This window comes from Epinephelus moara, chromosome 24, assembly GCF_006386435.1.
Source record: "Epinephelus moara isolate mb chromosome 24, YSFRI_EMoa_1.0, whole genome shotgun sequence".
Taxonomy (NCBI): Eukaryota; Metazoa; Chordata; class Actinopteri; order Perciformes; family Serranidae; genus Epinephelus; species Epinephelus moara.
In genome coordinates this window covers 32966103-32978721 of record NC_065529.1, presented here as the reverse complement: position 1 = coordinate 32978721, position 12619 = coordinate 32966103, and the positions used below count along the sequence as shown (strand labels likewise).

Sequence of the window (12619 nt, the reverse complement as noted above, 5' to 3'; positions counted from 1 at the left end):
ATAGTCTGGCGACCTGTCCAGGGTGTACCCTGCCTCTCGCCCAATGTCAGCTGGGATAGGCTCCAGCCCCCCCGTGACCCTCAAGAGGATGAAGCGGTTAGAAGATGGATGGATGTCCAGCAGTTTAGTATTACATAAAGTCTGGGGACTTGAAAGAGACAGCTTGTTCAAGATTTGTCAAAATTAATGTGGCAGATTTCTTGACTTTTAGTTCTTAATATGCGTTGAGTTCCAAATACATCCCAAACCTTGATCCCATTCTTCTCAAAATGTAACTGTGACTTTAACATGCACAGTAAAAATGTGAAAGTCCCCCTTTGTCTGATGCCTGGTAAAGCAGTGACTTCAGTTCTCTGCTCTTCCAGCTGGAGGAGCTGTAGAGCAAAGTGAGAGAAGTGGCTCCAGGGTTGCCCAGAGGGTTCAGCTTCAAACACGCACACACACACACACACACACACACACACACACACGAAAAAAGGCACCAATACTGTCACCTTACACATGTACTGTACGTAGTGAATATGATCTGCAGAATCTCAGCACAAAAACAATAAAGCATATATTTTCTGTATGACATCCTGTATTTCTTAAGGTTTATATTCTTTTCTCAACCCAATTTAAAAGTTACGATCAGAGCGTTTCTCACCCTGATACAGAAAATCAATAAAAAAACTGCAACTTTAGTCTTTTACTCTCAAAAAATCCTGCAGCCTATCCACCTAAAGTGATGACTGCAACGTGCTTTCACAGCAAAAACGTGAAATAGAGGTGATCAGTCTCTCTCAGGCTGTGTTAAAAAGGCAACTGGAGGTGTATTGACACCACATGTAGCTTAAATTGCTGCAGTGTTTCAACATATATTTGTGAAACCAGTGCCGTGTATGAAAAATGAATGTTTTTATGCTTCCGGCTCTGAGTATATTGAATTATTTATTGGCAGAGTGCCTATTTTTAGGAGTCAACCTCTACCGAACACATAACTAGTGGTGCAGTGTTGTCAGAAGCTGTAAGTTAAACTGACTTTAACTTGAGAATTTCCCCCAACACACCTCTTTTTTATGTTTATAATAGGAAAGCAGATTTTATCTTGACTGGATGCAGAGTTCATAGACCGTGCCTGGATGTTAGTGTGAAAGAAAAACAGCCAATCACCAATTTAAACTTTTTATTGTATCAAACAAATTTAGATTACATATGTAATCATCAATCAATTCAAGTAAAATTGGAACAAAACTCCCCAGATTAAATCCATGTAAAGAACACTATTACCATTCAAAAACAGAACAAACATTACATGGTCCATAAATACACTGCAGAAGAAAAAATCAAAAGCTTGCACAGGAATGTTTTTACTGTCTTTCTTGTTCTTTGTGAACATAGTGGTCGTAGTTGTTGTGATCAATACTTGGGTGGCTTTAGTTTTCGGTTTCAGTTTTATTTCTTTCAGGCATGTCGAGTATAATGTAAAGGTTATGGGAGGATTGTCACACACTCTACATAATAATGCCACTTAGTGATACAGTTAACAGATGAGATAACATTTAAGAGTGCGGTGATGACTTTATAATGTCCATGTTTCATACAAAAAAAAGGGAATGTCGGTAATTACAGTTTGTGTCCTGTATTTAAAATGTCAGATTCAATGTTTTAGTAAGTTCCCGTACAAAATGAAGCACAGTAAAGAAAAGTCACCGTTGATTCAGTGCCATGCAGGAAAGTGTTTCATGAGCAGGATTAAGATTCCCAAAAAGCATTCCAGTGTCAAATATAAGGGTGCAATTTGTTCACTGGAGAGGGGTTTGTCCTTGTTAGCTCCAAATATGTAAATGCATCTGCAGATGCACCCCTCATTAACATCCCTTCTTTTAGAGATGTACAACCACACAGTTAAGCTGGTGAACGCTGGTTATTAGTGTATTACTGTAACCAGACATGATAATCACTGATGTTTTTAATTGGGATTTAGCAGTAATTACTTCACACTTTGAAGTCCAACTGACAAAAATAATGTTTTTTATGTATTGTTAATAGTTACAATGTCAAAGATAAGGGTCTTGAATAAAAATAAATAAAGAAAATATCAGATGTACTTTCGCCTCAGCAGCTGAGGGTGTGTCTCTGTTTGATTGACAGCTAGCAGGTGACAAACTTACATTGTAGTCTACATGTCATGGGCAGACTGGGTGCTGTTAGCAGTGGTATTGAAGACTGAGGACTACACCAGCATCTAACCGGATATTTGCAGGTAAGTTTACAAGCTGTTGCAGCTGAGTGACTAATCATTATGGAGCCCCTAAAGTTTCACCAGAGACATTTTCTTATCCTGTGCACATAAATTAGCCTCTTGTGCTTATGATAGGCATAGGTTATTATCTCATTAGCGCAAGATAATAACTTGTTCCCAAAAAATAATTATCTTGTATACAAAAGTTAACTGTCTTGTGGGAACAAGATAAATAATATCACCAGGACCTCAGGGGCTCCATAAATGAGTGTCGAGCCTGCAAAATGAAGTTAGCAGAGTACTTTCCCTCGGTGGATGTTTGTTCTGTCACTCATTCAACAAACTGAACGTTCGGGGCAAGGCATGCGTTCGTGTTTGCAAGTTGGATAAGAAGGAGAAAGTTAATGTGGGTTGTTTAAAGTTTGTGGCTCTTGTTGCTCAGGCTGCTGTCTGAGGTCAGTGCTTTATGCAAATATAGTTTGGAATGAAATGATCTGATTGGCTGTATGGAAACAAGGTCCCCATCCACTTGGATGAATATCAGAACAGTATTCCAACAAATTTATGCAAAGATAGGGGGAACCATCATCAAACCAAAAACTGTAAAATATAAATAGTTTTCCCTTTTGGTTTACGTTTTTGTTTTCTCGATTAATTGATGAATCATTCTTTCCCTCAATGCCCCTCAGAGTTTTTTAAAGTTAGAGTTCAAAATGATGTCTTCAAATGTCTTGTTTTGTCCGACCAACGGCACAAAACTCCAAAACATAATCAACGCAATCACCATAAAAAATGTTCACATTGTATATTTCTGCAAACCATCGATACATTATATTTGTACATTAACTTGTAGCAGGTTCATTGAAACTTTCCGTGTGGTGATGTTTAGGTACACACACCACTTGGTTATGAAAAGGAAAAGATAGTGTTTTGGATTAAAACACCCACATTTGGTGGCACAAAAGCTGCTGGAAAAGCAGGGATGAGACAGTGAAATAGGCTCTGTGGCTCAAACGCTGCTGGGAAACAACCAGTGTTGTTGTTTGTTGGTTTTGAACAGTGATCTGTACACCACCCACCATGCCCTCCACCTCCCGAATACAAAGTCAGCTAGTATAGTATATGTGTAAAAAGTGCAAATGTAATATATTTGTGGTTTGCAGATGTGTGCAATGCAAATATTTTCTACTGGCAACTGGGCTGCGTTTCTGTTGGTGGAAAACTAAGGAAAGATGATAGATGGAGGATAAGGATAGCTGTCCAATCCAGTGCTGTAAACATACATGAATATTTTCAGTCAGTCAATCCAGATGTGCGAGCCACTCATTTCAGATTCAGTGTCTATCTAACTAAAGGATTGCATTTGAATTTAAAAGTGATGTTTTGGGTCCCAGTTATTTATGAGGTACTAATTCATTTTTATTGCTTTGAGATGGAACAATAATTGCAGGAGTCATGGCACATATTTAATGATAGAAACTGACTAAAAGGATTGTGATAGAATATTTGTTGCCTTTGAACATTAAGCAGGACATTATGCATGTGAGTGTTGGTGGTTTATGATAATGACTGTGTGACTGGAACAGGAAAAGACGCTCTCTTTCCCGTAAGGTTGATACATTAGGCTAGTTTTAATTTAGTGCAGGAGAAGCTAGAAAACCAATATATCATAATTAAATAATTCACACAGGATTTTTGACACAAAATAAGTGTAGAAACCTTTGTTCTTGTTCTCGGGGTGGTAACTAAGGCCTGACCGTAGAGGAACATAGATGCCCTGATGTTTCTAAAAAGTGGATCTGCAGACACAATCTTCTGTCATTGTGCTGGGCTGGCTGAGCAGACTGAGCAGCTTTGTGTTGTACAGAAGAAGAACGCTTTATTTTTCTTTCTCCAGGCTGCATTTCTTTGTCTTCTCCTCCGCCGGCTGACTCGCGCTGGATGCTGCTGCTTTTGTGTCTGCAAAATATAGACAGAGACATAAAAGACTGGAGGACAATAAAAGAAAGAGAAGAGGCTGACTTGAGGGATTTTAATGGACTCTTGCAGCTAAACAATAAATAAATATTCAGGAACACTTTTTTATTCCAACAAAGGCATGGTTGTTTCTACAAATGGAGATAAAATTACACTCTGTTTTCTGTTTCTTGCTTGTTGAACTATATAGAAAAATTATATACATTCACCTTGGCTTTACAGTGGAAGGTAAAGTTCTGTAATTTACTCTCACTTTCTCTTTTTGTATTTTCTGATATCATATAGATATGAGGGTAAAAGTCATCCTTAGACTTTTCATTCAGTGTGGTAAGAGTGATTATGAAGTGATTATTTATCTAATTTGGGCAACTTGGGCAACTGTGCTCACACTCTAGTGACAACACAACAACATGACAAGCCACATTATCACCAAGTTGCCGCTGAATTGCTGTTCAAGCACTCGGAAATGTAGTTACGTAGTCATGGGCTTGTGTGTGTGTCTCTGCTACTTGCCTTAAAGTACCTTGACTGAATGTCAACCACTGTCTGTATTTGGTCAAAAGAAATCTGTGCTTTTCTTAAATGTCTGAGCCTCATTTTAAAATCACATTCTGTCTACGTATTGTATCCCTGTGTGCACCACAGTGCACAGAAAGCTGACAGTCATTCATTCATTCATTCATTCATTTTCTGTATCCACTTATCCTGGTACAGAGCCGCGGGGGGGCTGGAGCCTATCCCAGCTGACATTGGGTGAGTGGCATAATACAGTCTGGACAGGTTGCCAGACACAGACAACAAGACAGACAACCATTCATGCTCACATTCACACCAATTTAGAGTCACAGATTAACCTAACCTGCATATCTTTGGATTGTGGAAGGAAGCTGGTTAAGAACACACGCTGACATGGGGAGAACATGCAAACTCCGCACAGAAGTGCCTCGCAGGCCGGTGGATTTGAATCTGCAACCCATGGAAAACTAGCATACTATCAGCTAACTGAGCAAAACAACAGTACCCCTGCTAGAAACAAAAACAACTGGTTGATGCTTTGCTGTCAGCCAATCAGTTGCGGCCAGCTCATCTCTGATTTGTAACACATTACGCCCAACCACAGCGACAAGTGTTGGGTGTCAATGTGTCGCTTCATGTCATCAGCCTTCACTGAAAATGACTTGTGGCCTGTTGCTGTGTCGTTTGTATGTTGTCACACAATTAGACTTTAGCAAGTAAAACATACTCATTGGAAATATGAATATTAAAGAAAAAATCTAGAACTAAATCACATGGAAACATTCAAAAGTCAGTTGATGTTGCTGACTTTTTGGCCCTCAACCTGACCTGGGTCCTTTAGAATTGAGTGTCTATCAATTCCATGTCCAATCTGATCCTTATATTTACCTAAATGTTCATCAGTTATTCATCAGGACATGGCCTTTTACATGGAAAGCCACTGGGCACTCCCCCATAAATGATCCTGAAGCAGTTTTAACTCACTCAGAAGCATCAACGCTGCAATTTATGCTTCCAATCTTTATCTTTCTGTTTACTATGTATCCGATTGTGCCGCCTCTACAATTAGCTCTGTGAACACACAGTAAAACATCATGATCCATAATGAAGGTTCAACAATTAAGCCTGACTTTTATATCTACACACTTTAATTAGCTTCTCACAGTGTTAACCAGTGATTTGCAACAAATTACATTTTCTTGATTTATATTTATATGTCCACGTAGATCAGTGGTTGAGACAAATAAACAAACAAAGTCTATGGTAATGACAGATCAGCCACAGTATCAGCTCAACCCCATCAGCCCTACAAACAAATTTTTCCACTTCGTATGAGCTGCCTCCCGGGGCATTGCAGCCACTGCAGCGCTCTGTGAAGTGCGGATCAAAGCCACTTCACAGATGTTTGTTGACAAGCCATGATTACATGACACCAAGCCAAGCCTGTTGAACTGTTTAACATATCGAAATAAACCCGGCCTAGTGAACGGGTGATGAAGAGTCCCCTGAGGGAGAGGATTCCTGTGTAAATGCAGCTCTTTTGACTCTACCTGCTTGTGCGTTGTTTTGTTGCGATGAGGGATCTGCTACGTTGGCAACACTGGAGCAATCAGCCTTCTCCTTGGAGAGGGGGCACTCGAGTCCACCAGCAGCTTCTAGGCTCTCCCTTGAGAACTCTGCAGGGGGCAGAGGGACAGACAGAGGATGACATGAAGGTGAAGAGCAATGTAACTAAGCAGAGACAAAACAATGCACTTTCAGTCACCCAGCAGTGTGGATAAAAATAAAACATATTTTCTGTTAAATTATATTAGAGTACCAAACTTAACCACCTCGTCACATCAATCAGCTTCACCTGACATTTAGTTACATCTATTTTAGTCACGCTGAGTGAATTCAAAAGGCTCTTTGAGTGAAAACACCCCTCAACTGCACTGGTGTTAATGGTCATCGATTTGTTTCCCCCAGCTTCCCCCTTCCTCCTTTCATCTGCACTGAGAGCTTAATTAGCAGCTCCACACCATGCGAGCAACCCAAAAAATACATGGTCATCTTATCACACTGGAGTAATTTTTTTAATGCCCTAAAAAGCATGTGTCTCAGTGAAAAGTAAAATACTGTAGATAACAACAAAAATTGTAAAATATGTCAGCACTTCAGAAAAGCAGCCCTCATGGTGCATTAGTGCTGGGTAATTACTGCATGTGTGTACAATACGTGCTGTACTCTCTGACCGTCCACTCACCTGCCATTAAAGTGAATTATTTGGCCTGAGCTCAAAAGCTGATTCTGTTTTTTCTCATCGGATGTTAAAGTATTTGGCACAGGGAGGAAACAGTATCTGCCAAGGTGGTACTTTGAACCATGTTAAGTGTTTTCATTAAAGTAACAGTTCAAGTAATCACTTTCTCTCAGGGAGTTTGATGAGAGGGTCAATATCACTCTCATGTCTTTACGGTAAATATGAAGCTACAGCCAGCAGCCAGTTAGTTTAGCTTAGCTTAGCATAAAGACTGGAATCAGGGGGTGACCACATGTTCAAACCTCAAACCTAGGACTCTTAAGTGCACCTCATGTTCATGTGCTTATTCGACATATGCGCTTATTCATGCAACATAGGCATTGTCATCAGGATGGGGGCTAAACAGCGCTTAGCATATCTACCTAGCACACCTTTCAACACCCTAGATAGTGCCTCAGCAGACGAAAATGTATGTTTTGTCTCTCCTAATACACCCAAATATAGTTTATTTGAAAACCAAAAAACAAACAATCTCCGGTTATGTTTTACCAGATGGTTTTCGTCATGTGAACTTTACAAGGGAAGGAGCCTCTTGGAGCTCTTTAGAAGAGATCAACTTTATCTGTAGCATGACAGCTAACCGTTACAGCAGCGGTCTCAATAATACAATAACACATTGACTGAAACACATACAGACAGTGTGGCACATTGCTTGTTTCTACATTGGGTTAGATAATAATGAGTGGGTCAGAACATGATAAACATCAGGTCTGTGAGCACTAAAACCAAGTATAATCTTATTATCCACCCCATCCAGGATGGATGGAATCGCAATCGCAATCGTAACAACTAACACCAATTTAGGCAATCCTTGTGAACTCTGTATGGCCTTGTAATTTTGTACAATTGCGGTAACATTACCGCAAAGTTGACTAGCCTATTTAAAACCAGTAAAATCTAATTTCATTGTAGAGCTGTGTGCAGACTATTGATTCTCTAAGTCCCTCCTTGACCAGAGCTCTGTGTCTTGGAGGACACAGTCACACACACAGTGACAGGGGTAACTGTTAGCATCACACAGCTAACGTTACTGAATAGTTTAACAGGTTTAATGGAAGGGTTCGGCTGTTTCTGTGTTGGTATGAGATTCATGGCTTGGTTTCGGATGGTAACCGCTGCTGCAAGGCTTCTGCTCAAGCAGCAAAATATGACGAGTAGGGATGAAATCATGTTGTGCTGTGTTAGCTTGTGCTAACCGTGCAGAGAGAGCAGGAGGAGAGAGTCCTTTAGGGCTATGGTGTCCCTCCCCAACAAATACATTTTAACTGTGGGAAAGACTGAATGCTCATAATAAAAGGTTTTAATATGCTCAACTTTTTTTTGTTGCAATTTTTACCTATAAATATCGCAACACGGATTACATTTTTTTTTTTTTTTTTTACAAAAAACTGCTGTGAAATCAGGCATTTCAGGCCACAAAAATCACAAAACCAGGCCATGAAATCTTGTAAGGACTGATTATTGTTTTAGTTGTGGTGACATTTTAGTGTTTTACACATATTTGTCAGGATTCTCCACACCCAACTGGACAGCCCTGAAATAAAAAACAGGACATCTGGTCACAGAAAACAGGAGGAAATAGCTAGCTCAGCTCTGTCCAAAGGTGACAAAATCTGCTTACCAGCCCGCTAATTATAATGTTTACAAAAACGTGTAAAAATGACACTGCCAGTGTTGCTCTGTGTGTGTGTGTGTGTGTGTGTGTGTGTGCGCGCGCGGGCGTGCGTGCATGCATGCGTATGTCATGTTCTTTTACACCTCTTGTGCAGACTAAATAAATGAGAAAACATGTTAAATTGTGAGCATTGAGATGCTTGCAGGCTGATTTTGTTACCTTTGGACAAAGCCAGGCTAGTCTCTTCCAGTCTTTATGCTATGCTAAGCTTACTGGCAGCTGGCTCAAGCTATACACAATATTTTACCGTACAAACATGGTATTGATCTTCTCACCTAACTTTGGTCAAGAAAGCAAATTAGCATATTTCCCAAAATGGCAGAACATTCCTTTAAGTATTCCTCTCCATTTCCCCTTTTCCCCCAGTCCCTTTGTTTCACTCATTTTAATTTTCCTCTTCCTCCATAACCCTACATCATTTACATACATCCCTTCCAGCCATTTTCCTGCTTCTTTCCTCATTCTCTGCTTTACTCTGCTGCTTCCCTTTTCTCCCAATTCTACACACTTCCCTCATGATAATAAGCTGTATTTGGATTCATCCCTCTCTTAACATTATTCCTCAACATCCCCTCCCTCTTTTCTCATGGAACAACACCATCCATTTTTCAGAGGCCAAAGCAGTGACCTCCTTTTCTGTCTGTCCTTGCTTCACTCCAGCATCCTCATGTGTCCCTCATGTGTCCCTCCTGGGTCCCTCCTGAGTCCACCCTTGCATTCTTTTTCTTCTTCTTGCCCTCGACATGCAGCCTCCCTGCTCATATATTCATTCATGTTCTTCATTCATCTTATGAGTGGACTCTAACCGAAATGCAGAGAGGAAAGTACATTTATTCAACCACTATGCTTAGATTAAGTACAATTTCTAAGTACTTGTACTGCACTTTACTTAAAGCCCCTACAAGGAACTTTCATTTTGAGTTGATTTTGGCGACCCTGTGGACAAAAGTGGTAGTGTTTTGCCGGAATGAAGCCTACATCATTTCCCATGAGCTCTAGCGCGTATTGTCGTAAAGACACTTACCTGGCTCGGGCATGTGTTTGTTTTGGGGATGAATGAAACAACAAGACGGGAAAACTTTGCCCCCACTCCTATCGGGGATCCCAGCTCACCTCTGCCACGCCCCAGCTCCACCTCTCCAGCGTAAGCGCCACCGCCGCCGGGGTAAACGCAGCGGTCGGCTGGTAAGGCTGAAGGCCTGTTTGGCGAGCACTTCCACGGCTTCTTGGACTGAGTATGGAGCGGTGCCTCGCCTCTTTATTTCTCGGCACTCGCTGGACCCTGTCGACGCCTGGCTGGTACCTGTCGTCGGCCCGGATGAGGTGTTCCAGCCCCGCGGCCCCTGCTCTCCTCGTCCCCGCTGGCGCGGGGTGAATCTGCGCAACCTGCGGCCTCTGTGTGTGGCTCCCCGGACAGCTAACGCCGTGGACCCGCCGGCTCCTGCCAGGATTGGGCTGGTAAATGCTAGATCGCTAGGGAACAAAACGTTTATCCTGAAGGATTTCCTGACTTCCCGAGGATTGGATTTTCTCTGTGTGACTGAGACGTGGCTGACTGTTGGTGAGTCCAGTGCTTTCACAGAACTTTTACCCGATGATTGCTGCTATTTTAACTCCCCGCGGACGTCGGGTCGAGGAGGAGGAATAGCGACTATTTATAAGAGTCACTATAAATGTAAGCAGCTAGGTAAGATGACGTGTGCCGTCTGAGTGCCGTAAATCGTTTCGTCCTGGAAGCGACCTGGGGTGGACCCGGAGACAGTTTCCTAAAGGTATGGATATACACTATATAGAAATAGCTTATCTTCACACCGATGGTCTCATTTGCTGTTGTAGGTCACGCACAGACATAAGCAGAAACGAGAGACTTTTGCATATCCAGTTAAAAGTTCCTTGTAGTGGCTTTAAGTGTTTCTACTTTCTGCTTTTACCACACCACATTTTAAACGGAAATTTTGTTCTTTTTACTTTCATAAACTGCACGTCCAGATTGACAAATACTCACTAAACTTCATACCTTAATGATCAGTTTAGAGTGTGTAAAAAACACATGAACATAAACAAGGAAACTTCATACTGTACAAGGGGCCGAACACTAGCCATGTTTTTTGCGCCCACAAATTCATTGTTTTCAATGAAGACGTGCGGCAGGTGCACTCAAACGCCAGAGCGACGCCAGAGCAACACACAGGCATTTCCGAGCACCTATTTTTCAGGGCGTGACGGCTGTGCCCCAAGATGAACCGAGGTCAACTTTTGGAATGCAGCAGCACACACCGCATGCCATGTGACGAGGAACAACCAATCACAGCCAACAGATATCATTCCCAATCTATGCTCTTGAAAGCTGGCTCAAAGAAGGCACAAAAGTAGTGCCCAGCGCCCGACCTTGCGTTTTCCAAGCAGTTGAAGATGTGGCGTGTGTACGCCTCCCAACTCCACACATTTCCAGATAGTATTTAATTTTACAAAGTGTTGAAGTGCTCTTGTTTGTGCCAATTTTAGGTTTAAAAGGAGGTTGTGTTGCTGAAAAGGCAGCTGCAATCCTGCAAGCATGCAAATTCACAGTCTCAAAACATACCCTCCATTTGGCAGCGCAGTTTCTCAAAGGCCTCTGCAGTAGCCTCATCATCGTGTGGGAGCTCCTCCCCAGTGGGAACAGAGTCGGGGCTGGGACGGTCCGACAGGCAGCTCTCTGAGGAGCACTCGTCCCCGGCGCCCTGCTGCTGCCTGTACAGGTGGTGCTCTACCAGGAACTGCAGCTCTGGGAGGAGGAAGGTGGAGATAAGAAAGATGAGAGGGAAGCAGGGAAAAGAAAAGTTGGTTAAGACGAAAGAGGTAACAGGGGAGGGAGATGAGAGGGGAAAGTAGTGGGTTTGAAGACATAGTGGGAAGTAAAAAGCACAGAATCATTGGGGAAATGTCGGAAGAAGGAGGACAAGCGATAAAGGAAAGTGGAGTGAGATGAAGGGAACCAACGGGAGAAAAGACGGTGTATGAACAGGAAAGCAAGATAAAGGTGGAGGCTCAACGAGAAATCCAGCACTTCAAAAGATTATTTTAGGTTAAGCTTTTTTAATAAACTAGCAAGATTTAATTAACATCCAGCAGTGTGTGGAGTGAGGGGGCAGGTAAAGATACATCAGAGTTGGGAGGTGATTAGTTTAATCGCCTTCTTCGACCTCCTTCATCCACAGTTATATTACTGTTAATCTCCTTGTAGTGGGAAACTAAAGCCCGCCGCTCTTCGCCTGGGTTCCCTCTTAGAAGTGACTCATCACACTAGGAGCTGTTTAGCTGTGAAACTAATTGAAGAATAAACATCCTTGAGCACCAAATTTCACTTATCTTCTCATAATTGTTCCCTCGCTTCAGTTTCTTTGTTGGAACTTACTCTCTGTTGTACTGCATGAATCAATACATTCTGTATTTGATCTAATTGGAAACTGACACTTAAAATATTTGAATTGCAGTCACAAAAACAGCCGACAGAAATAATCAGGTGCTGGAACACTTTTCAGGCTCTTCGGGGGCACTTTAACGTTTGTTATTCAGGCTTTCTTGCAGTGGTGCAGGACCCCAGATGCCCCAAACTCACACAGACCCACTTTTAAGCTCAGAAAATGGAAATTGGGAGAAATTCTGGTAAGAAACTAATGGATAATGAATCCCTGCTGAGGCAAGTGCAGCACTGATTGGCTCCAAGGTTGAAATAGGACATTCAAGATGGAGCAAACTTTCATCATTAGCTCAGCTGCTTCACCAAGTAAGTTTCCTGACATCTGACATGCTGGACTCTATCGGACACACTAATAGCGTTGTCCCATTAAAGGGCCACTGTGTAAAATGGGTTGAAAACCGTTGAAAACAGTGACATCAGTGGTCAAATTCTAGATTGCAGGGCTCACTCGCTCACCCCTCCCGT

The 12619-nt window shown here is 42.0% G+C and overlaps 1 protein-coding gene across 1 annotated transcript in view; it reads right to left on the bottom strand.

Annotated features, from left to right (window-relative positions):
• Positions 1-1166: 1166 nt before the first annotated feature.
• LOC126386604 (protein phosphatase 1 regulatory subunit 1A-like) overlaps positions 1167-12619 on the bottom strand; it is a 46945-nt gene continuing 35492 nt past the window's right edge. The window contains exons 5-7 of the mRNA XM_050039031.1: positions 11276-11458; positions 6268-6393; positions 1167-4183 (exon numbers count right to left, since the gene is read on the bottom strand). Of these exons, the coding sequence (XP_049894988.1) occupies positions 4104-4183; positions 6268-6393; positions 11276-11458 (389 nt within the window). The 3' untranslated portion in view covers positions 1167-4103. The remainder of the gene's footprint in view (positions 4184-6267; positions 6394-11275; positions 11459-12619) is intronic.